Source organism: Loxodonta africana, chromosome 9 (assembly GCF_030014295.1).
Source record: "Loxodonta africana isolate mLoxAfr1 chromosome 9, mLoxAfr1.hap2, whole genome shotgun sequence".
NCBI lineage: Eukaryota > Metazoa > Chordata > Mammalia > Proboscidea > Elephantidae > Loxodonta > Loxodonta africana.
This window is the reverse complement of record NC_087350.1, coordinates 44,003,179-44,028,512: the sequence shown is the minus strand read 5'-3', so window position 1 is coordinate 44,028,512 and position 25,334 is coordinate 44,003,179. Positions and strand designations below refer to the sequence as shown.

The 25,334-nt window shown below is 49.8% G+C and overlaps 1 protein-coding gene across 20 annotated transcripts in view; it reads right to left on the bottom strand.

The window, feature by feature from the left end:
* Positions 1-25,334, bottom strand: part of RAPGEF1 (Rap guanine nucleotide exchange factor 1) — a 156,790-nt gene that overhangs the window by 2,367 nt on the left and 129,089 nt on the right. For 16 of the 20 annotated variants that reach the window (XM_064291285.1, XM_064291293.1, XM_064291299.1 and 13 more), the window contains 11 exons: positions 19,479-19,567; positions 16,484-16,595; positions 14,506-14,581; positions 10,688-10,772; positions 8,561-8,653; positions 7,561-7,746; positions 6,498-6,582; positions 6,249-6,343; positions 4,648-4,726; positions 4,460-4,561; positions 1,166-1,263 (listed from right to left, as the gene is read on the bottom strand). In XM_064291285.1, coding sequence (XP_064147355.1) covers positions 1,166-1,263; positions 4,460-4,561; positions 4,648-4,726; positions 6,249-6,343; positions 6,498-6,582; positions 7,561-7,746; positions 8,561-8,653; positions 10,688-10,772; positions 14,506-14,581; positions 16,484-16,595; positions 19,479-19,567 — 1,100 coding nt within the window. Of the gene's footprint in view, positions 1-1,165; positions 2,506-3,755; positions 3,802-4,459; positions 4,562-4,647; positions 4,727-6,248; positions 6,344-6,497; positions 6,583-7,560; positions 7,747-8,560; positions 8,654-10,687; positions 10,773-14,505; positions 14,582-16,483; positions 16,596-19,478; positions 19,568-21,449; positions 21,543-22,472; positions 22,746-25,334 lie in introns of those variants that run through there. The other 4 variants (XM_064291302.1, XM_064291303.1, XM_023544807.2 and 1 more) reach the window with 3 other exon arrangements.

Below are 25,334 nucleotides of genomic sequence, written 5' to 3'. Positions count from 1 at the left end.
CCTGCTGGATCCCTGGGGAAGCCAGGCTAGGGCCTTGGAGGAGCTGCTAAGGCCCCCACCTGCTACAGACGAGGCCTCGATGCCTCTGTCAGAGTCTGCCAGCAAACTGAATGTGGCTACATGGACGTGCACACAGCTGGAGCTGCTTATGGAAAATCAGTACATGAACAGTAACAAAATAATAAGACTCGAAACCGGGCGCAGGGGAGGGAGGTGGCTTCACTCATAGTGGGGTAAGTTGTTTTAAAATACAGACGACGTGAGGCCAGACAAGTCAAGATGGGGGAGCAGCTCTTCCACTGAAAAAGCTCAGCCTGAGCGACACGGGTGGCACCCTCTCAGGACCCCAGATGTTGTTCCCCTGATGGGAAAATACGTTAAAGTTCAGTGCGGACAACAAGCTAGGAAGCAAGGAGAGGGCATTCCGTGTGGAGAGCAAGCCAGGAAGCAAGCAGGTTAGTGTCTTCAAGCATGAAGACCTCCAAGTGAGTCATAGCCCTGAGATATGTTCTGTCAAGCACTGGGCCCGGGGACACTGCTGAGCCTTCCACCCCCTTCTTGGAGATTCACAGTGTCTGTTAGTGTATTAAAGGCTCTGGTAAGACCTGCAAGGAAGAAATTTGCTTGGCTTAGATTATTTCACTGTTGCCCAAGCTTATGTGACCATGGGAGCCTTTTCCCGGAAACATGGGTTTACTCCATGCTATAGCCCACACTTTGGGAAGTGCTCTTGGGGTCCCTGGGAGTGATGGCCAAGTCTGAGGAGAACTGGAATACAGCATGATGCCATTTGTGGGGAAGGAAAGAGAAGCTAGACATCTGCACACGTACTACCCGGGTATGCTCCCTGGCAGATTACAGAAGGAAACGAGTCGGTCTGGAAGGCGAGGGCAAGACAGGAATTTTTTCACTTGACCCTTTCTTTTCTGTTTAAACTGTACTACTAAAAAAAAAAAAAAAAGGAGCAGGTTTTAGTTTTCGAGCTAAAAATACAAGTACAAACATCTTACCTGGAAACCCTTAAGTGAAGGTTTCTCGGAGGGAGTCCAATAAAACCCTTAAGTGAGGGTTTCTCTGAGGGAGTCCAATATATATTCCCCAACCCCCAGCAACTGAAAGTAAAACCCAGCGGGGGGCAGGTGGGGGCAAGGAAGGTGTTACTCACAGGTATGGGATGCAGGGAGGCTCCACCTCCGAGAGGGCTGCCCGGTAGGCACGGAAGGAGGAGGAGCTGTCAATCAGCGTGCAGTACTCGGCCAGGCCCTGGTCAGGACAAAGTTAAGGGAGTGCTGGGACAGTACTCAGTGGGACAGGGCCCCACGCCGCCCCACTGATGACCAACTGGTCAACCACCCTTCCGCCCTACATTCACTGAGTGCCCACATACGCGACACCATCACAGACTGCTCTGTGTCCACGGGCCGGCAGGGATTTGGGGGTCAGCAGCACTCCTGGCTGCACAGATTGCAGGCCCTATTCTGGAGAAATATCCCAAGGGTTCCCTGTGCTTGGTCAGAATCACCTCTGAATCACGGGCACCCTCAGTGTGCGGAGGCACTGACAGAAGGGCTTCCTGCTTGGTGAGGAAGTTACACTCTATTCTCCATGCTGCAGCCCAGGTGAGCTTTCTAAAACAAAGTGCAACAGACCACTCCTGGCTCAAAGCCTTTTCTTAGCTTCTCACTGCACTCGAAATACAGTCAACCACAGGTGTCCAGGGCCCTGCAGCCTGCAACCTCCCCCTCCAGCAGCGCTGAAATGCTCTTTGCCTCCTGCATGCAGTGCACCATTTCTCACTTATGAGACCCAGCTGACCCTGCCCCCTGCTCAGAACACAATTTTCCTGCCTTTCCACCTAATTTTTTTTTTTTCCCACCTGTTAAGTCCCTCCCCCAGGAAGCCTTCCTGCCTCCCCAGGACCTCTTTTCTGTACAGCAGTATTTTATAACTGTCTCTTTGTGTATGCCTAGTGAGTGGTCCAGCTGACACTCCCTTGGCCTCCCTTCTCAAGGACCATCTTCCCACATAAGGATAAAGGTCCTGCTTCCACACCAGGCTCCTTGAGGGCCTGGTGATACAGTGATACAGAGCTGGCCCTCTCCTCACGGTGAGGTGGCCAAAATGGCGCCAAGCTCCCATCTGTCCTGGTATGTGCATTCCTCTGTCCCCCCCTAAAGGGAATTCTATTTTTTTCCCAGGCAATTTCTCCTTCCTCATCTTTCAGGTCTTGGTGTGAATGGCACTTCCTCAGGGATGCCTCCCTGGTCCCAGGTCCAGGTCAGATTGCCTTGTCATATGCTGTTAGCACCCTGCCTTAGTTACCTAGTGCTGCTGTAAGAGACATACCACAGTGGGTAACTTTAACAAACAGAAATTTATTTCCTCACAGTCTAGGAGGCTAGAAGTTCAAACTCAGAATGCCAGCCCCAGGGGAAGGCTTTCTCTTTCTGTTGGCTCTTGAGGAAGGTCCTTGTCTCTTTAGGTTTCTGCTCCTGGGTGATCTACCTGTAGAATTCCAAGAGGCAGACAGCATTTTTTTCCTTTTGTTCTTTCTCTGTCCCCTTCAGTCTAAGTTAATGGGTTTTCTCCTGTGCTAGTTGGTTAGATCCATCAGCCATAGGCCCAATCTCTTTAACAAAAGATTGTGTAGCCACATCGAAGAACAGTCTACGACACATGTCCTCAGTTTGTATAACAGATTTTTCCAAATCTTTAAGCCCTGTTTTCAGTTTGCACAGTTCATTTTTAAGTCCATCTCTTATCTTTCCTCTCACATTTTACTATAAGCAGCAAGGAGAAACCATGTGGCTCCTTTAACATCTTGCTTAGAAATCTCATCAGCCAGATGTCCAAGTTTATCACTTGCACCAAACATTTGAACATAATTCAGACAAGTTCTTTGCTGCTGCATAAAAAGTATCACCCTTTCTCTATTGTCCAATCACGTTTATCATTTTCTTTTAAAGCCTCATGGGAAGCACTCCTAACATCCGCATTGCTAACAACATTTTGTTGCTGGTGCCATAAGTATTTGCTAAGATGACAGAGACATTCTCTATGGCTCTCCTCACTTCCTTCTGAGACCTCACCAAAATTGCCTTTGACATCCGTAATTCTACCAACAATCTCTTCAAGGCAATCTAGGCAGACAACTTAAAACCCTTCCAGCCTCTACCCATTATCCAATTCTAAAACCACTTCCACATTTTAGGAATCTGTTAGAGCAGCACCCCACTCCAGACTCTATCTTAGTTATCTAGTGGTGTTATAACAGAAGTGGGTGGCTTTAACAAACAGAAACTCATTTTCTCACAGTCTAGGAGGCTACAAGTTCAAATTCAAGGTGCTGGCTGTAGACAAAGGTTTTCTCTTTCTGTTGGCTCTGGAAGAAGGTCCTTGTTTCTTTGGGCTTAGGCTCCTGGGCAATCTTTATGTGGCTTGGCATCTCTCTTTCCCCATCTCTGCTTGCCTGCTTGTTTGCTTTTAATCTTTATTTCTCAAAGCAGACTGACTCAAAATACACCCTATACTAATCCAGTTTCATTAACATAACAAAGACAAAAACAAACAAAAACACACACACACAAAAAAAACCCCACAAAACCAAACCTACTGCCCTAGAGTCTATTCCCACTCATAGTGACCCTATAGGGCAGAGCAGAACTGCCTGTAGATTTTCCAAGGCTGTAATCTTTACGGAAGCAGACTGTCACATCTTTCTCCTGCGAAGCAGCTGGTGGATTCGAACCACTGACCTTTCGGTTAGCAGCTTAATGCTTAACCACTGTGCCACCAGGGCTCCTATAATAAAGACAAAACCAAAAAAACCCACACCCACTGCTGCTGAGTCAATTCTGACTCATAGCGACACTATAGGACAGAGTAGAAATGCCCCGTAGAGTTTCCAAGCACCTGGCGGATTCGAACTGCCGACCTATTGGTTAGCAGCTGTAGCACTTAACCACCATGCCGCCAGGGTTTCTATAATAAAGACAACCCATTTCCAAATGGGATTATAACCACGAGCATAGAGGTTCAGATTTACAACACATATTTTGGGGATACAGTTTAATCCATAACCTCCCCATCCTCTCTTTTGTACTTATCCCACAGGATTCACTACCTGGTATCTGTTCACTGTGAGTCCCCAATGCCTAATGCAGTACCCGGCCCAGATCAGCCCCTCCAGAAGGGCTGAAGGAATAAGCAGGTAAAGCTGGGACCCACGTATGGTCTTGTGGCACAGGACAGTCATGACATTACAGCTCCAGAGCCAACCCTGAAGCCCTTCTGAGACCTGACGATTAGAGACGAGGAAACAATGGAGGGGGCCACAAAGCAGACTGGTGACAGAGCGGGGGCTTCATTCCAGTCCCAGCACCTTCTGCCACAGCCAGCTTGCCCAAGTGCCAGGTGGGCCTCTCTACCTGTGGACACGGAGGGCGTGGCCCCAGCTCACCTCTGAGGTCTGCTTCTGCCACTCCAGCCTGCGGATGGGTGCCGAGTCCAGCGCAGAGAGGATGGCCAGATAGGAGTTGAAATTATTTAGCTTCCGTAAGTGCTACAGACAGAGACAAGGCCTTGTGAGGAAGGTGCTAGGGCCAGGCAGGCCCAGGGCCTCCTGGGGCAGCATGTGGCCACAGTTACCTTCATGATCTTGATGAACTTCAATAGCAGCCGTTCCCTGTCCTGGGCCTTTTCCTGTAACATGATTATTGACCGGACCCTGCACAGACCAAGGGGGAAAAGGAGAGAGAGCCACGGTGACTGGTGGTCCTGAGGGGGATGGGACTCCTGCATCAGCCGGCCCTGAGCCTACACACTAACGCCCTGGGCTGTGCGGGGCTCCAAGCACAGACCCAGTCCCTGCTCCCAAGGAGCCTACAGCATCCCAGAGACAGACGCTAGATGCCACGAAAAATCTAGGGACTAATGCCATAAAACATGAATGGTGGTGCACTGAGTCTGCAGGTAGTGGGAGGCTGTGGAGGATCAAAGCAGAGCCTTTCCTGATAAATGGTGATGGTGACCCTGAGCATCTCTGGGGCCAGAAAAAGCCACTCACAAGGCCTTAGGGCTGGCTCAAGGGAGACGAGCTGGCACATGGATTAAGGAGGCATCTTGGCCAGCCGCAAGGGAGGGAACAGCAGCTGGCACCAAAGCCAGAGCCAATTACCAAAGACCTGTATCATTTGTGTCAAGTGTGCGGTGAAGACTTCCTGGTTTCACAGTCTACTACCAGATTCACTGAGGGGAAAGGCCACACTCCGCTCTGTCCCGTCAGCCCCGTAAACGGGCACCTGCCTCGAGGACACTCTGAGGACCACGGTTCTGAAAAGACCATATCCACCCCTCTTCCTAGCTAGCCCCAATCTGTTGGGGTATGCGGCCAGAGCTTCCTTTACCCAATTCGGGGGCTGTGGTTGGAGGCCAGGCTCAGGGTCTGTGGGTGTGGTTTCAGTCTGCCCTAGAAACCACCACATCCTATTGGACAAAACTCTAAACTCTTATGATGGGTCGCTACTGCTGAGCACATTTAGCGAGTGAGGTGCTTCCTGTGGTGGGGGCAAAGCAGGGAAAGTGGGAGATGACCCTGTTTTTCTCCAGTAAGCAGCCCTCAGAGCATTTTGAAAATATCAGACCTCTCCCCTGGTGGCAGCAGTAGGGTGGGTTCTGCTACAGCTTGAGGCTGACATGCTCAGACCGATCCTCTATTTAATACCATGAGGCTGCAGGCGTTTTGATTTACATCTTGAAGAGCTAAGATTTCTGAATTATAAACACACTTTTGGGCTTCAATTCGCCTTAAGAACTAAAGGCTAAATAAAAGTATTAATAAAACCCACGTCTTTGCTAACTGCTCTTCTCCTTCAGGCAGATTTAACGTGAGGATTAGCCCCGACAGCTGCCTGGCAATGTCTAGTGCAGGATGGCAAACAGTCTCCCTAACCCCCTGCCATCTATGACAGACATTACTAATCGATCCTAGCACTTCCCTTTCCTGCTGAGCTTCAGACTCCTCAGCCAGCCTTCCACACAGCCACTTCCAACTCATGGGAGTTGACATGCAAAGTAAGCCCATCCTGTCTCTGCCCTTGCTCTCTGCTGCCTATAGTTCACAATTAATGCCCGCCAGGCTTCAAACTGGGGCTTGGAGGAACAGAAGGCTCTCTGTGAAGGAAAACACAGGTGCCCATTGGATGTGCTGCCATCAGAGAACCGGGGCTCTGGCTGAGGCCCCTTCTTACCAGTAGGACATATTGTTGAAGTGCTCAGTGAACTGGGTCAGGTTGGGGCTCTTCTCCTCATTTTGCTCTTTTGCCCAAAGCAAAACCTCGGGGATCTGAAAAAGGAAATAAATTAGATACAGCTGGAAACCTCTAGCCTTCCTCTGATGGGTAGTTTCTGTCACTCATTTGGAGATGCTCACGGGGTGGGAGAGCCCCAGTGTTTGCATGAACCTACTCCCCCAGCTCCCTGCCCGCTGAACACCATACCTCTATTTTATAGAACAGCTCAGCATCCAGCAGTGTCAGCTGCTCTGCTATCTCATGGCTGTGAAAGTCATGCAAGGTCCCCGGCCTGAAAGACAGGAGGTGCGAGAAGAGCAGTCAGGGGAGCTAAGCTAGCGCTGCACTCTTAAGACGATCCAGGGAGCTGCACCCCAAGCCTCACTTCTCAACAGGAGGTCACACAGCAGTTTAGTGGTGAACAGGACCAGACTGGGGTGGTGCTTTTCCTGGGACAATGCCACCTAATTTCCTTTCCACTCTGCTGTGTGTCCTGCAGCTTCAGGGGTTGGGGAGATTAAGCTTCCCTTCTGAACTCACGGACAGTTCAGGTGCCCAGGAACTATTGTTCCCTTCTGAACTCATGGACAGTTCAGGTGCCCAGGAACTATTGTTCACTTCTGACCCCACTTTTAGGTGGTCAGTGGCCAGTGAGATGACTGTGGGAACAGAGATGGTGCCATATAAATGAGCTAAGGTGCTTGTTATTAAGGAGCTGGTAAGTCAACAAACATTCACATCTGAAATTAAAATTCACTTTGGGGGTGGGAGAGAAGGGGCAGGTGACAGATGTGAAACCTATACAGAGTCTTAGGAATGTTCTGGATGGCACAGGAAGGCTGGGCTAGAATTAACAATTGCCACGTTCCTTGGCACCATGAAGATAATCGAGAGCTGACTACAGCCAGGAACTTACTCATTTATTTCCTGTCGTATTAAGCCCCCCACATGCCCTGCCACCTCAATTCTTCGTAAGAAGGTGACTCATCACACAAAACACACCTCCCAGAGAAGAGCCCCAGCTCACTGGGGAAACCCATGGGGCTGTCCCAGAGGCAGCTAATCACAGGGTCTGGGTGGAGCCAGGAGGCGAGGCTGTGGGGGTGGGAAGGTAAACTGAGGAAAGAGGAATAAAAGGGCTGCTACTGGGATTCCTCTTGTCAGAGGAGGCAGGGTCAGAGAAACAGGCTAAAGCTTAAGCCTGGAGAGCTCCCACCTGTGGGAGACTGGGCCTGGGTCAGAACTCACGGTCATGCAGCTAGCTTCTCACCTGGCTGCTACTCCCCTGGCTGCCAGGGGCTGGTCAGAGTTGGCACACCTGAGCAACTTCTTCTGGTCCACCTTGTCCAGGATGTTCTTCCGGAGCACGCGGGCAAGGCTGAGCTCTCCGTTGCACACCAGTCGAAATACCAGCTCCATCAACAGCTTCAAAATCTCTTCTGTCAACTCCACTAGGCTAAAGGGCCAAAGGGCCACAAAGTGAAGGGCAGGAACACAAGACCCAGGAAAAGTATTGCCAGCTACTGAGTCTGGGACCCAATTTAAATTCCAAAGGGCAACAGGCCCGTGATCAACACAGAGTTGGGAAACCTCATGTGGGAAGAGAATAAGGAAAAGACCTTGGGATGGCTGCTTGCCTGTGGCACACCCCGACTTTCTCTACCTACCACTTACCATGTATTACAAAGTCCCAGTTGTACACTCATTGACTGAGGTCACCGCCCCTGCCCTGAAGGTAGGGCCTATCTGTTTTGTTCACCACTGATTCTTCAGACCTAGTACAAGGACCCATTCAATATATATTTGTCAAATGAATGGAAATGGCAAGCACACATCAGAGGTACAGAGAGGTCGCTATGGAAAAGCTGAGGAGAGTGGGCAAGACGGCTGTCTCCACCCCAGCCTAGACTCCACTCAGCCTCCCGCGCTGCTAGTGGCTAAAACCTCAGCCCACTGTGGACTTTGTCCTAAGCCATTGCGGGAGGGATAGCCCCAGGGCAGGTTCTAGCCTAGTCCACGGTACACCCCACAAGAAAATCCAGGGCCCAGGCGTAGGCTGGTAAGATTCCTCACTCTGCTCTAAGGCGGACAGTTCATTCTCTCAAAGGGCTGAGAAGGGGTTTGAATTCATGTTCACGCAGCTCAGAGCAAGCCCTGTCCAGTGCTGGTGGGCAGGGCTCTGGCACATGCCCTGGGAGAAGCAGGGAAGCCCACACCACCCCACAGGCTTGAATTTCTGCCCCCTGGTCCCCGCTGGTGAAAGCACTCACCACAGCTCATCCACCACTCTCACCAGCACGAAGAATGTGTTCTTGCTGACACGCTTCTTGAATGTGTCGGCGAAGGGAGAAAATTTCTCGTATGTGGAGTGTGGGTTAAAAAAACAGCCAATTTTTATGTGGTGGAGAGCGAATGAGGAAATTAACTTCTTCTAGCTACTATTTACTGAGTACTGACCATGTGCCAGGAGCCCTGTGAGTAAGGCTTTCTCGTCTGGAAATGAAGGCACGGGGATGCTGAAGGACTGTGCAAAGGGGTGGGGCTGCAAAGCGGGGTTATGAGTCCAAATCTGCCTGATCCCAAAGACTACAGCCACCACTATGCTCTCCTGCCTTCAGAACTGTCTCTACTGCATCATCCAGGCCTGGCTTTCTATCCAGCTTAAGCCAGTTTCTTGTGGGTCTCAGGTAAGAGAAAGGTGATCAAAAACAAAACACCGTAATAGGTGTATAAACCAGAGATGTTTTCCTCCAGACTCTGAGTTGACATTCTAAGATGGTTCTGTCATAGCTGCATGTGACCAGAGCCTCTGCCCTGGCCCTGTGGCCCGCGGTGGCGTGGAGCCTCTCCTAGGGAGAAGGGCTCTCATCTCCTAATGCCCCCCAATAGCAAAAAAGAGCACACTGTGCCCTCTTCCCTAGATAAGCCCGTCAGCCACCTGAAGACCTTAGCTCCTCCTTTAGGGTCCACTCTTCTGACTGCATCCCACCTGCTCTCCAGCAAGCCATGGTCTTCTATGTCACGGCATTCAGGACGGAGGTGGTGCAATGGGTGCTCTGCCTGGCACACAGCACAGAGGGCTCGCTAGCCAGCACACCCAGGAGCAGATGCTACATTTCCACTCACACAGCCTGAAGCAGCCAGGGAGGGCAGAGGTTAAGAACCTATGCACTGGAATCAGAGCTGGGGGTGTGGCCACTAGCCCACCCAGCAGCCACCTGGGCCAGGGCTTCACCTCTCTGAGCCCGAGCCTCCTCAATGACATGACAGGAAATCATAATGGTACCAAGATCATGGCTCTGTGGCTGAGTGAAATGACGTGTGCAAATGCTCAGCATCGTGCTTGATGCTTGTATGACCTCAATGAGTGCAAATTTCTAATAGTCACTGAGCCAGGTATGTGAGTAGGTGCTCTGAGTAACAGAACATGTGAAGATGGAGGAAATCTAAGTCTCTGCAAAGGGGAACTTTCCACTTGGGCCTTGACAGACCAGGAAATCTAAGGGGCAGGGCAAGGGAGATGGAGCAGGCAGAACGGTCTGGATGGAGACACTGAAGCTAGAGCAGCAGAGCTGAGGAAGACCCAGGACGTCCTGCCCCGAAGTGACAGCAGCTGTCCAGCAGGCGGCAGTGGTGGACTATGATGTTGGGAGGCAGCCAAGGAGCAGAGGATCCTGGGCCACCCCCATTTCTAGGACAGTAGCTCCAGGTAGATAGGTTTGGACCTGAGGGAAGAGATAACACAAGTGGGTCCACCCAACCTCCTAGGGGTTCCCTTGGTCCCTACAGCAGGAAGTGCTGTTTACCAAAGTGTGAGCCTGTGGACAGATCTGGCGGAGGGGACAGGAATCAATCCATGTTGGGGCCATGCTGTTACTGTCCACTGCTAGGTCTGTGCCTATCCCTGCGGCTGTCCATCTGAACTGTGATTCCCTCAAGCCTCACACACTTCGATACTCATCACCCCAACACCCTGGGCTGCAGCCTAAGGGCTGCCCACCTACAGGGATGGGTGCATGCTGAGCAAAGTCTCTGCTGGCCTCTGCAGCAGTCTGCACACTCCCTCCCTCTCCAGGATGTGTTAAGTCCTTTTCAGAGTCACCCAGTGACAACAAGTGCCATCAGGCAGCACACCCTATGTTCTAGGCACTTGTTACGATTTTACTCAACCCTTTCAAAGACAAGGCAAGTGGGATTCAGAGAGGAAGCCTTGCCCATGACCCCAAGGATAAGATATGGCAGAGTAGGGATGCAAACCCCGGTCTGTTAGACTCCAACATCCCACATCAGGCTGCTGCCCCACATGACCACCTGGCCCCCTTGTAGGAGGGCTGAGCCAGTGCGGCTGGTCCCGGGGTAGAGGACTGGGTGCCAAGGCAGAGCACTGGGAAGGATATCTGTATTGCAGCTTCTTGATGAGTTCCTCAGGGGTGATGAAGGTTCGGTAAGTTGTCAAGAAAGCTTCACAGTACAATACCAAGTCTAGAGGGGAAGAACAAAAACAGCCAATTAGTTAAGGTACAGAGGACTGGGGGGTGGAGGACCTTGCGCCAGAGAAGAGCTGGGAAATCCTCAAAGACAAGTCCTTGCTCAGAGAGGCAGGTAAGGCAGGGTGGGGGAGTGGAAAGAGCAGTGGGAAGGGGATAGGAGCCCACTCTCTGTGCCCTCTGCCTGTGTGTCCCAGACAGTCACCAGTCCTCGGGACTCAGCTCCACATCTCTCAAATAAGAGGGTGATCAGAGTCAGAAAAAGCAAACGAGTTTCACCTTACAAGCACATTCTACTTGACTGACAGCAGCTGCCTTGGGAACGAAGCTCCAGTAGATTTTGAGGCCAAGGCTGGCACCCATGGGAAGAGAACGGCAACTGATTAGTAATGTCTGCCGCCAGCAAGGGATAAAGACTGGCAGCATGCCTCTCCCCTGGATTAGACAGAGAAATTCCTGCCTGTTCCAAGAGCTGATGATTGGAAGGGTCATAATCATCATACTCATAGAGAAAATTAGTTCAAACTTGTCAGAGGGTTTTTAAGCTAAATTATAGATAGTACTTTTAGATGGAAGGGTTCAGTAATGCAAAATTTTTGGAAAATTCCACTTATCGCAAGTCCTAAGGCTGAAGAGGCACAGCCTGGCAGCCTGCTGGGATGTACATGTGGGCACCCTCAGGTACCAGGGAGGTGGAAGGTCAACTGCTAGGAGCATGGATCCAGCAGTCGGGGGTTGGAAAGAATGAGAGGGCAGGCCACCGCGCAGACTTGGGCTGGCAGCTCACACCTACCCCTTCACCTTCCCTTTGGAGGAGCTGGTTCCAGCCAGGGACGCCCAACCTTTTCGGAATCATGACACCCCCTTGTTTATTTGCTGTTGTGACCCACATTCCTAACCATGCTGTCACTGGCATTAAAGAAAAAATGGAATTTTTAAATGGCAAAACACTCCCTGAGACAAATGACCTGGCTAGACTTGCTGATTTCACAGTTATGACATGGCAGAGCCAAGATTTGAACGTAGATTTGGCTCCAAAATCTGTGCTCTTAACCATGAGGCCACGCATGCATGTGCACATACATAAATCTAAATTTTCCCTTTTGGTCACAGGTCGCCTTTGTCTTTCATTCCTCCTCCAATTTGTGGGGTGTCTACTCCCTGTCAGGCAGTGGCAGGGAGCTCAAGGAACTCTTCTCCACGAGGCTCACTGGTGAGCACCTGGCCACTTTCCGTCCACACACCACATCCCAGTATGCGCAGAGCAGCACCACAAGGGGCAGGGGCTACCATTTCCCCCACTTAGAGACAAGATATCCTAGGCCCAGGGAAAGGAGTAACGTGCCTGAGGTTATGCAATGTGTAAGCAGTGGTACCATGGTTTGCACCTAGGTTAAAGCTCTTGCCCATCTGCTGTGCCCTGGGTCATGGTAAACAGGGTGCCATCTGGTTTCTGGTAAGAGCGGTGATGCTCCACACTTCCTAATGTTCACACAGCTCCTTGTACCTCCCAGAGTCCTTTCTGTTACCTGGGCACACGTGATCTTCATGACGACCCCAGAAAGGAAGGCCTTATCATCTTCATTTTTCCTACTGAGGAAATGGAAGCCCACGAGGGCTAAGTGGCATCCCTGGCAAACATAGTTCATGCAGATGAACTGAGGTCTGAAGTCTGAGAAGGCCAAATTCCGCTTCACCTCCTACCATGCTGCGTCTGATAATATGCTGCCCGAGAGCAGAGCTTTCCATATGACAAAAAACTTCCCGTTCACTTGGGCTCATCTGGACTGAGCCCAGCTCTGCAAGTCTGAGTCCCAGACATCTCTGAACCCTGGGGCCTCCCAGGGGTGTCACTGGTGCAGTCTCTGGGCAGCAGGGAGCCACCTGCCCATGGAGCTTGCTTTGTAACTTGCCTCCTCCAGGCTAGCCCAGGGCCTCTGCCTCAGCAATACTTCCTAAGTATAAAAACTCTGGTCCCATGGAGTTTCCCAACTATTAACAAAATCAAGTGGAAGCTCTGGCCAACAGCAGAGCCTCCTCTCAGCAGACAAGCCTCATCACAGACTGAGGGCTCTTGGGCTGCCCTGCCTGCAGGGCTCAGCCTTGGGCCTTAGCCCTTAGCCACGGCTGGCTCCACCTGGCAGGGCAGTAGAGTTCATGGTTCGGAGTTGAGGCCTGGAGCCAGCTCTCAAATCAGCTTCTCAGTTTTTGGACAAAAATAAAATGAAGATTGTTTCCTATGCCCAGCTGAGGACTGAGCTCTGATATATCAGGCACAAAGTAGGATTTACTGCAGAAAACCAGAGCAAGGACTTGTTCTTAAAGATGATAAGAGATATTTCCTGAGCACTTCTATATACCAGGCACGTTTCATGTTATCTCATTTAATTCTCACGCAACTGAGAGATGGGCACTGTTAACCTCTTCACCAAGCTGAGTCAGCTGAGGGCGTGCAGGGCAGGGATGTGCCCAGCAGTCGCCCAAGCCTGTGAATGGCATGGCTGGGATCTGAGCTCAAGGACTCCGGACTGGGTTGGCCCCCAGAGTGTGTCTAAGGTGTGAAGAAACTCTGAGGGCCAAACAGTGGCTGCCATGAGTTCGTGGAAGCCATTTCTTTTTTTTTGTTTCTTCTAGTTTTCAAATTTTCATCTTTTTCACACAACTGTCATAATTAAAAAATTCCCAGAATTACTCTGTGTTAGCACACTTTGGGAAATCTGCTGTGGAAGCATGTAGTCAAAGTCGTTTATGAAAAGAAAATTAGTTGGATTAAGGTTTCACAGTCATGGTGTTTCTATTCCTTCCACAATTTACTTTAACACTGTTGTTACACCATCTTTGTAATAAGTAAAAAAAAAAATATAAGACGACGACAAGCCGGAGTGACCCCAGCCTAGCGTGTGGAGAGTGGCCCGCAGCGGCCCGGCCATGATCCAGCTCCTCAGTGTGCTGCCCCTACCTGCTCCAACCAGGGCATTTTCCTTCCACGCTCGCTCTCCTCCCAGCCCCTCATCCTTGCCCTCCTTCCAGAACATGTCTTGGAATGGCAGCTAGTGTGCTAGCACAGAGTCTATCCTACAAGGTTTAAGGGATGCTTCTGAGTTTCCAACCTTCTCACGCTCTCAGGGTGCTAAGCGGAGAGGCGAGGCAGGGGCAGCTCTGGGCTCAGGAGTGAGAGCCTCATCCTGTGAAAGCCGATGGCACTGTTAGTAAACTGGAGGTTCCTGGACAGAGCAAACTTTTTTTCAGGACTTCTCCTATTGGAGTGCATGAATTAAACCCAATCTAGTAGGGCTGAAGTAATATAACAGGCCACACATCAGGAAAAGAATAAAAAGCTACCCACTTTTAATTTTAGTATTATAATTCAACATGTTATTCAAGTTACCATTTACTGAGCACTGTGAGTCAACCTTTGCAGCCAACACTGACCTCCTGACAATTCTGTGGGGCACACACCCCAGGACCAGGGGGGCAGATTCGGAGCAGGCCCATAGCAGAGGGGCCTGGCAGAGGGCCACAGCAGAGGACCCTGACATGGGTTGGCCTGTCTCCTAAAAAGGCTCTCCCTACTCTGGCCCAGCAGGACCAGGAGTGCCACTGAGAACCTCGCAGGGGCTGGCTTCCAGGAGACAGCTGTGGAACTGCCTTGGTTTCCGCAGTGTCAGCCCTCATTCAGTGAGCTCTCTGACCACAGGTAATGGCCACAGCAGTGGGGGCTGCCATACCTTTCCTGTCCGTCTCAGTAGCATGGACCAGTAAGATATCCCCAGACCCTCCACGGACGTCTGGTCCATCGTCACCCTGCAATGGAAACAGTAGAGGAGGCCGTGAGGCACAGCGCAGCCTTAAGAAGGTCTGGCAAGGACGAGACAAGAGAGCGCACTGAAGAGACTCTAAGTCCCCTTCCCTCTGGTCTCCATACCCCAGAGTAGAGCAGCCGTGCTGAAGCCCACCCAATGCTATGTGGTCAGCATTCGGGAGCAGACTAGAACCTAAACTGGTAAGTGGGTGGGCCCTTAGAGTTACCCAGGCCACATGGGCACCAGGGCACAGGTCATTGCTTTGAGGGCATGAGTGGTTTAGGGAGAAATGGTGCCACTCAACTGTTCCCTGCTCACCAGCCCACGGGGCAGAGAGGAGAGGTGGGATGTTGTTACATACTAGGCTGGTGGAGCCCCACGGGGAGGCAGGCAGGACTACCCATCAGCCCCTCCCAGTATGACTGTGGAAGCAGCAGGACTATTTCCACATATGTTCATGTTCCTAAAACTGTAGCAAGTTGCCCTAAATCTAAACCCCGGTTTTTTCAGTGGAAGAAGTCACTTGTAGCTGTATCACAGGTTCTTCATGGCACTCTTCAGTGGAGGGGTGTGAACTGTTACAAAGATGTCCAACTACACCTGACATTCCTTACGTGACCACTGGCTGCTGCCTGCCAAGAAAGGAGCAAGCCTCATTTTTAATGTGGGCAAACAGAGGCATGAACCCACAAACCTGGCCTGGACTTAAAAACAGCTATCACCTGGGCTAGAAATGGAACCACAGGCCTCACACCACCAGGCCTGGCCCTCACTGTGTAATTCTGAAGCAAATGTAATCAAACACCCGCTGGCTTCCTCGTGTCTGCAGCACACACTCTGGGAGACATGCTCGCCTATTCAAGCACTTGGGTGTTTTGTGCCCTGGATGCCAGAGTCCTGAAAGTGTCTTGGATATCCAGCAGAGGGTGGGGGTGGCTATGCCCATGCCCTAATTTTTCAAAAAACAGTTCTAGCATGGGTCATGAAACATCTCTTCTCTCTGGAGGGCAGCCCGGCTTCCCAAGTGCTCCTGTCAGTGCTTGGAGGAACAGCCTGCCGGCCCTTCCCGCTGACAGGTGGAGGGGCCGATATCTTCCCTGTGCGCTCTCTGCCACAGCTGGGGCTAGCTCAGCCTGGCCCAGCAGTGTGTACAGGGACACCGTCTGCCTCCCTGCCCATGTGCCTGTGTGTGTGTGTGTGTCACAGAATTGGTGCCCAGAAACACAGCCACTTCCTCAGGGGTGGGCAAAGGCTATTTTATTAAGCCATTCCTTTGTGTTTCCAGAATCACATGGCAGAAGAAGGGCCACAGGCTCTTTAAGGATAGCCTCCTCTTTTATTGTGACAGGTTTGGGGATAGTTTTCCCCAATGAAGCTCTCTTGACAAGGCACAGGATGGACAAACCACGGCGCCCAGACCTGAATTTTCTTAATTAGCTTGTGTCTCCCATGCTGAAACTGCAGTGGGGCTATCTTAATAACACAATGCCTTATACTTCATGAGGTGTACCACGTGCAGGCTCTGTACTGAATTCTTTACATGGATACATTCTCGTGATGACCCTAAGAGCTGCATCATTTGAGGCTTTGGGTGTGTTATGTAACTTGCCCATCACCACTCTTGAGAAGATCGAGAGAAGGGGCAGTCCATTTTCTCCTGGAACTCATCCATTTGTCCAACATCTCTTAGAACCCACAATGAGATATTGAGACTCACAGAGCCCCACCTCCAGGAGCCACAGTCTGGGTGCACCTCCTCGGAGGACTGGCTAGCTCCGGCTACAATAATCAGCTTGGATCTATTCTGTGTGAGATACCGTAAGGTCCCACTGTGCTCAAAGCTCTCCTCGTTCCCTCTTTGTGGGGCCAGATTCTATAAAATCAAGACCTGTGAAGTACTCACCTCTTGCTTGAGTGTCAACCTTGCCATAATTTCATTGTGGTCGATCAGGGACAGCTCATCTACTTCCTCCTCTGACTGAGCCGCCTCCAGAGCATCTGGTGACTTTGGTGCCCTAGAAGGGGAAGTGGTTTGTGTCCCAAGTGTCAAAGCGGGCCCTTGGGCTCACGAAACCCTGAGGACAGAGGGAGTGCTGGCTCTACACTGGGGAACTATGTATCTGACTTGCGGAGAGCTTCTCCAACCCCCTGAACAAGTCTGCTCTGAATCATAGCCAAAACTGATACCCAGACACCCTTCCCAGCCCACCAAGGCCGGACAAAGCAGCAGACAGAGCTAAGGTGTGAACTGGATTTCTAATGTGGCTGCCAATGACTTCTATGACCTGGTGACATTTCCTACTTTCTCTCTCTGGATGTCCCCCTGTAAACAGAAGAGGTTAAAGCAGGAGATTACAACGGTTCCATTGAGTGAGTTACTTAAAAAAAGTGATGGTCGACAGAGAATCCCTGATGGAGCAGCAGGAGAAAAAGTGGGATGCAGACCTAAAATTCTAGTCAAAAGACCAGACTTAACAGTCTTTTTTTTTACTTTAGTTCTGTTAGCCCAGAACTAAAACCATTTTTGAAGCCAACTCTTCAGACAAAAATTAGACTGGACTATAAGACATAAAATGATACTGGTGAGGAGTGTGCTTCTTAGCTCAAGTAGATACGTGAAACTATGTGGGCAGCTCCTGACTGGAGGTGAGATGAGAAGGAAGAGGGGGACAGGAGCTGGTTGAATGGACATGGGAAATACAGGGTGGAGAGGAGTGTGCTGTCACATTGTAGGGAGAGCAAGGAGGGTCACATAACAATGTGTGTATAAGTTTTTGTATGAGAAACCAACGTGAATTGTAAACTTTCACTTAAAGCATACACACACACACACACACACACACAAAGTGATGGTTTCAGTCACTCTGCCAAGGCCCACAGTACATAAATAGTCAGTATTTAAGGAGAGGAATAGCAAGAGGCAAGCAGGATGGGCGGAAAGATGGGAGCCAGGTTAGCAGCGATCCCCATGCAATTTCTTGTCTTTTCCAAGGCCTGCTCTCCATCAGACCCTTACTGGCACTGAGAAGCAATAGCGGACAAAGCAGATGTGGCCCCTTGTCCTCAGGGTGCCCAGTCTAGCAACAGAGACTGACATTAAAACAAGTAGCTATGGTACAATGAAAGAGGAAGTGCAGAATGCCACGAGGAACACAAGCAAGGCACCCAGCCTAGTCTAAGGGGCCAGGGAGGCCCCATAGGATGCGACAAACAAGCTGAGACTTGAGGCACTGAACTGGGACTTGCCAAGTAAAGAAGGGAGAGAATACTCCCTCAGAGGGAGCATGTGGGAAGGCTGGGAGGTATCAAAGACAAGCTTTCCAGCTTGGGCCATTCTAGGGCGTAGAGTGGAAGCTCGGGCTGAAAATGCCTTGTTTTTTCTCCTATATTCCTGCTTTATTCTTAGGAATCCTGTGAAGCACGGCTCGGCTTTGTGGAAGCAGGCCATGTTTTTGACCCTGAGTATTTGAGACTAAGGATACATACTTTTAGTAAGAGAACATGGATGGATGTGCAGAACCACACCTTGGCTGGGGAGGAACCACCGTCTTGTCAATACTAGTCTGCGGCTCGGCCTTCGTGGAGAGAGGGCACCGTCCCAGTAATTGTTTCTAACCAGCCAATGTGTTTACCCTTATGCTTCCTTCACAAAGACCAGATGGGACTCTGAAAATGACACTCTTGGGTCCAATGAAGCTGGAGACAGAACAAACTAGTTGCTTTTCCTTGGTACAGAAACCCCTTGCCACTAGGTAGTAAACGCAGAAAACCCACCATTTCTGGCTTTACAACTGGGAAAACCTTGGGCTGGGGCAGATTCATGTGGATGGCTCCAAAGAGAGGCAGGCTGGGTGGGTGTCCTCTTCAAAGGGCCCCTAGAAAATGATTTCTAATTTCTTTCCCTTGCTACTTTTACCCCTTTTTCAACTGTTCATGCTTAGGCCTGACAATGACCAGCAGGCACTGCTTAGCTCTGTTGAGAGAACCCGGGATTACAGAGGTAGCTGAACCTCAGCCTAAAGAGGGAAGAAAAAGCTTGGCCTAGAAAGTGGAATACTTCACAGTGAAGGTGAAGGCCACCTGAAGTTGCAGGTAGCGGTGCAGATTTGCAGACCCTACATATTCTATTTCATAAGTACACATTGGAAAAATTACTACATATTTCTATACCTGGTAAGGTGTGGCTTCTGCTAATGTTGAAAAATGTTACAAGAGATTAAAGAGACATAACAATTAAATGCAATACACAACTCTTGGTTGACTGTGGTTCAAAAAAGCTATGCAAGAAATTTTTGGGAGATCTGGGGAACTGGAACATGGTTTACGTATTAGATGATATGAGGGAATTTTTTGTTCATTTCCTTAGGTTTGATAATGGTATTGTAATTTTATGATTAAAAAATATTTTTTAAAAGAAGTATGCTGAAGTATTTAGGGGCAAAGTGTCACACTACCTGTAACTTACTTTCAAGTAGTTTAGCAACAAAATATATACACATGTATCTAAAACCTTTCACAATAAAAAGTCGGGGCAAGTGGCTTTTATACTCCCTCACTGCACTTTACCTTGGAAAAGACTGAGGAAGGTTGGTTTGGGATTAGGAAAGGACGAGGCAAGACTGTTTTAAGGTGGATGACACATGCACAGATAATCAAAAAGGAATGGCAGACTATAGATTAAGAATGAAGGCCTTTGAGGGGTGGAATTATCAGTGGTTTTTCCTGTTTTCTGTACTTGCCACCTCTTCTGCCCGGGGCATGTACTGTTTTGAGAATTTAGGCCCTGATGGGCAGAGGGCAGCTCAAGCGGTTCTCACTGGTGGGCAGAAGGCTGCTCTCTGAGGGACCACAGGGTGGGAGGAGCAGGCAGGACACGGCTCCATGTGGCTCACTCCTACCTTTCACCACCTTCTCTGTTTTCCTTCCCAGGTGCACCGCCAACTGACGAGGAACCTTTGGGATGTCCATCTTTCACAGCTGGTGATTCCTGAAAAGAGAAGTGTTTGAATTCTGACAGGTGCCCATGGGGGGCTGATCTGTCTTCCCAGCATTCCTGCCTGCAGATGGCTTTAGTACAAGTTCCTATGGAGTAATTCGAGATGTGAACAAGTTATTGATGAATGTGGTTAATTACACAGGAAACACAAGAACCTCTTGAGACTAGCATCTTGTCTTTGGGGAGAGTGAAATGGCGCCACTATTTATAACATTTCGTCAGCTGACAACCTAGACGAAGCCATCTCAACCACTCCTGGAAGAAAGGGGACCATCGCATAGCTACTACCTACCCAAAGCTCAGCCAGACACTGTGCTGAGGGCTTTGCACACATCTTCCCATTTGACTCTCACAAAGACCCTATCAGTTAGCTAGCATCATCATCCCCTTTTCACACGTAAGGAAACAGAGGCTTGAAGAAGTCAAGGCCCCTGCTCAGGACCACACAGCTTGTAAGTAGCAGAGCCTCGACTCGAACCCAGGATCGTCTGCCTCCAAAGCCTCTGCTTTCACCACTGTGCCCTGCTGTCGTGCAGTAAAACTTTGCCGACTCTGGAGTTCAAGGAAGTCTTCAGTACTGCAGTGCTAAACCAAAGCCAACTCCGGTCTCCCCTTGAGTCTCTCTCCAGTTAGAATTCCACAACGTCTAGTCATGAGTGCAAACTCCCTCTCCTCCTCGGCAGCCTTGTTTGCTCTCAGGTCTCTGGGTTGACCCTACTCAGTGACAACATGGCCCTCCAACACCCTGGTCTGCCACCGAGGCAATGATAGAGAATGGGGGCAGCATGAATACATGGAACATCATCAGTGGAGGGCACTTCAAGACAAAGTCAGCACTGAAACAAGCCTTTGGTAGAGGGGAAGCCAAGGAGAGTGAGCCTGGTTGGGCTCTATCACACTGAGGCTGAGCTGGACGATGCCAGGGCACGGGTCCCTAGGGAGAATGGGCAAGGGGTAGAGAAACAGCTTAACTCCCCACAAACAGGGTGAAACCCCACTCGAGTGAAAATTCCTCAATATTCCACAATTGCTAAGGTCTGAAGTTGAGCCTGCTGTGTAGACATCAAAGAACCTGTGGGGATCCTGCTGTGGACTATCTTAACGGGAGTGACTGAGCTCTTAAAGGGCTGGCCCTTTGGATTGGTAACTGTGGAGGACTCGAGTCCCCACCGCAGCATTCCTTCAAACAACTTGTTCCATTCGGGTTGGTGGTGGAGAGTTATTTCTGAAGCTTCGGAACTTGCTCATGTTTTACTACCGCAACTCCTGGAAAGTGGACCTCAACTGTCGGGAGCTGGGACAGCAATATAATAAGGATGATGGTGTCCAATAATTCTCCACTCTCTCCTGAGGTGCATAAACATGGCAGGGGCCACTCTGCCAGACTCACCTAGCTTCCTTGGAAGCAATCACCTAGGAGTGATGGAGCATGCTGGACAGAAAAGGAAATTAGGATTTAGAAGGCTTGGTGTGGTGGGTGAGGGGTAGAAGACGGGGCTCAAGACTAGTGGATGGGATAGAAAGAAATCCTACAGAGAGCAGCTGGATACATGGCCAGGGCCAAGGCCAAGGATGCTCCTTTGTAGATTTCCAGAAGACCCATCCTGCCAGGCTTTGAGGAGGTACCACACGCACGCACTAAAGCAGAAGCAAAGGGAAGACCATCACCAGGAAGCCATGTTCACTCTCCGCTGAGCTGAGTTGGCTTCCTAAAGGCTGTAGGCGGCTAGTCAGCTAGTGGCTGGGCTGCTCAGCCAAACAGAAGCAAGTACAAGGGAAACGGCCTCAGGAGAGCAGGGGCCCAACCCTGGCCAGGCCACATGCACGAGGCAGCCAGCACTAGGACTGCGCCCTCCTGCCGAGGGTTACTTACTCCTCGAGAGGGAGGGAGCTCCTCGCTGCTCTGGCCAGAGGAATACAGATTGACGTATTCACCCTCACCAGCTTCCTCACTGGTGTTTTCACTCTAGGGGAGACAGGATGAGAGGAAATACACATGTGACAGGCCATCTAGTCGTCCTCAAGGTTCAGAGAGGGCAGCCAAAGGGCTGGCCCCAACCAAGATGCTCCTTTTATAGTGTGTCCACACGCCAGTGACAGAGCGTGCTCTGCTCTCCTTGGGAAGCTTGTCCTCAGGGCCAGAAAACAAAGCTGCTTTCACCACCTTCTGCCTCTATGTCAGAGAGGGCCCAAGTTTCCTGCTGGCTCTTCTCCAAAGACATCGAGGGCCATTCAGACTGTCCTGGGAAAGCATACTACACCGTAGTGGGGCCTGTCCAGCAGTGCTGTGGGAGACGACGATGAAGGAATGGGAATGAAGCAGCAACTCCACACTCTGTAAAGTTAGGCCCCACTTGCTTGCGTGCCTCTGCCCCATCTTATTGTCCATGTCAACCTGCAAGTGACACATCCCTGTGCCCAGGTAAAGTACTACTGGCAATTTAACAGGATAGGAAACCAGGCCCTTGATCCTCAACACCACATGCAACTCAATATGTAACTTCCTTTGATCTTTGTCACTTCCACACTTCCAAACGTGTTAGAGAAATACATTTCTCTAACAGCAAATGAACACAGAAAACTAGTAGCATTTTTTTCTTACGCTTATGATAATTGTCTCTAAATGGCCACTAGTTCAATTGTCACTAATGCAGCAGATTCCTAGTTTGATGAGAACTTTGTATGGAAGGGTCACTTTCTGTTCCGAAAATAGGCTACTATGTACTTTGCCCTGTAGCCCTCATACACGTGAAGTCTAGTCATGCTGACCTGTGCACATGCCAGCAACAGACCTGACTGCCATGAAGGGGAGAGGGGGATGTCTTCCAAGAACAGTGATACTGCTTTCTAAACAAATATGCAGCCCCATGTGAAGGTGTGTTTTTTGAGTTCTCACCAAAGGCGTCTGGGGCGAGTCAGTGAAAGAGGTTTCGGAAGGAAGGCAGACAGTGTTCCCATGAAAGCTGCTCTCCTGAGAGGATGAAAGAGGCCCGTCCACGGTGCTGGAAGGCGGGCTGGCTATGGTTGGCACCGCTAAGTCAGAGCTCTGAGACTGGTGGACAGGCGGGAAATGTGGAGAGGAAGAGGAGGTAGATGGAAGGAAAGGTTGAACGGGAGCTTGGCTGTGAGGCACGAAATCCTGGGAGTAGGACCTAAACACAGATTTATACTACAGAATCAAAGTGAAAAACAAACACAAAAACAAGATGGGAAGAAGAAAAAAAGACAGACAAAAGAAGAAGTGATTAGATTAGCTGTGGCTGAGCAGTGACTAACTGTTCACAGTGAGTCTAACAAGGGGTCATGCCAAACAACTCCCCCTTCCCCCATGGCCTCTGGGGCCCTCCTCCCACCAAGCCCGGGGGCTTCCTCCCTGAGGAGGGCCTAAGACCAGCCACTGCTGTCCCCAAATGGTCTCAATGGTAGGACGCAGAGAGTAACTTGCCCCCAAAGAATATCAAGTCCCATAAATTGTACTGGTGATCACATATTTTGCTTTGTCAGAAAATTAAATCTATACAACTCAGGCTATTCTCTTTCTCCCCTTTCAGAAAACTTATGGCTAAATTGGAAACCCTGGTGGTGTAGTGGTTAAGAGCTATGGCTGCTAACCAAAAAGTCAGCAGTTTGAATCCACCAGCTGCCCCTTAGAAACTCTATGGGGAAGTACTACTCTGTGCTATAGAGTCACTATGAGTCAGAATCGACTTGACGGCAATGGGTTTGGTTTATTTTTTATGGCTAAATTAAAAGTCTACAATTTTTTATCATATTTACTCATTTTGAATCTTCTGGATGAATCTCTTTGCTTTCATCCCTTAAAAGTTAAACACTGCAGTCTTTTTTTTTTTTTTTTTATTGTGCTTTAAGTTTACAAATCAAGTCAGTCTCTCATACAAAAATTTATATACACCTTGCTATATACTCCTAGTTGCTCTCCCCCTAATAAGACAGCACCCTCCTTCCCTCTACTCTCTATTTTCGTGTCCATTCGGCCAGCTTCTGACCCCCTCTGCCCTCTCATCTCCTCTCCAGACAAGAAGCTGCCCACATAGTCTCATGTGTCTACTTGATCCAAGAAGCTCAGTCTTCACCAGCATCATTTTCTATCCCATAGTCCAGTCCAATCCCTGTCTGAAGAGTTGGCTTTGGGAGTGGTTCTTGCCTTGGGTTAACAGAAGGTCCAGGGACCATGACCTCCGGGGTCCTTCTGGTCTCAGTCAGACCATCAAGTCTGGTCTTTTTACAAGAATTTGAGGTCTGCATCCCACTGCTCTCCTGCTCTCTCAGGGGTTCTCCGTTCAAACACTGCAGTCTTTTAACTATTGTCATCTACCTCAAAACCTTTTGCAAGGACAAAACACAAGCCTTTTTAAAAAATGGTTGCAAGAGCCATGTTATCAAAACACCGACAATTTCTAAGAGCTCATTTCCCTTCCTATCTAATCTTTTCTTCTTTTAACTAATGATCTTATGAATGCCTCTGATGCCACCTGGGAGCCACAAGACGACTCCTCCAAATTCTCACCAAAGAGAAAATCTGAGGTCAGGGAAGTTGACAGTGAACCACCCGTGGCTTCTTAGATCCAGGAGCACTCTTCAGGCCTGGACTTTCTCTCCTGCTGGGGGAGTGACAGAGTGGCTGAGACCACTGGCCCCCAGGCTGGGAATCTGATGGTATATCGTGCTCTGCAAAGGGCTGCCAACACATGGCTAACTGTTACAGGGAAATGGGAGCAGAGCATGTGGATAGGGCCATGTCTAAAGCCCCTGCTGGGCTTACTTGCCCACTGTGGACATTGGAACTAGACATAAGTCAAACCCAATACAATGTGCACAAGCACTCACTCAAACGTCTCGGCATTTGCTACTGCACAGGATTTTCAGAATCCATAGAAACAACGAAAAGGAGGAAGAAGAAATTTTACACTAACAGGAAGTCAAGACTATTCATATCCTTAAGCAGTTTTGCAATGAAACTTTTTTAACCCGGACAGAGAGCTGCAGCAAATCAAGGGGCAAGGCAATCCCACCATTTAGTTGGGCTGACAACGCCAGCCCCTTCTTGGTAGTGCCGATCAGAACCCAAAGCTCTTACTCCCCTCCTTGATGATGCCAAGGCCCCCTCATTCTCCTGAGCTCCAGTGGCTGCTGCTTTATATCGGATCCATGACATTTACCTTAGGCACCTACTCATACTTACTCTTATACATTTTATTTCCCCACTAGCTCACAAAGTCCTCAAGGCTAAACCTGTACATGGTTAAGTGAACGTATCATACATGCTGCTGACCAGCTAACATCCGCTAATTTCTGCTTTAACACCTGCTAGAAATTAAGTTCCATTCACATCCTTTTTTCCAGAAAAGCTCAGTGAGCAGATGCATGGCTGAGCACTTCATCACTTCCAGGCTTGCTGCACTCACATCTGATGGCCATGCAGAGCCCCAGCTGTCAGTGTTGCCCTCACCTGCCAGGCTCCACATTTCACTTAACCGTAATAGTGACTACCAAAGACAGTGATCCAGGACTGAGACGGAAGAACAGCCGAAAACTCATGTGGGCCTTCCTGGGGTTGACAGTAGAATGAGGTGTTTGGCTTTGGGGTTCTCCATTTCACCTCTGGAGGATGCTTACCCTAGGGTGAGCCTTTCTCACTGGCTGGGAAGGCCCTCAGAGAGAACAGTGAGTGGAACGCATTGGCCAAGGAGGGACGGTGTGTTCCTTGGAGGAAACTTTCAGTGACCTCCCACGTCAT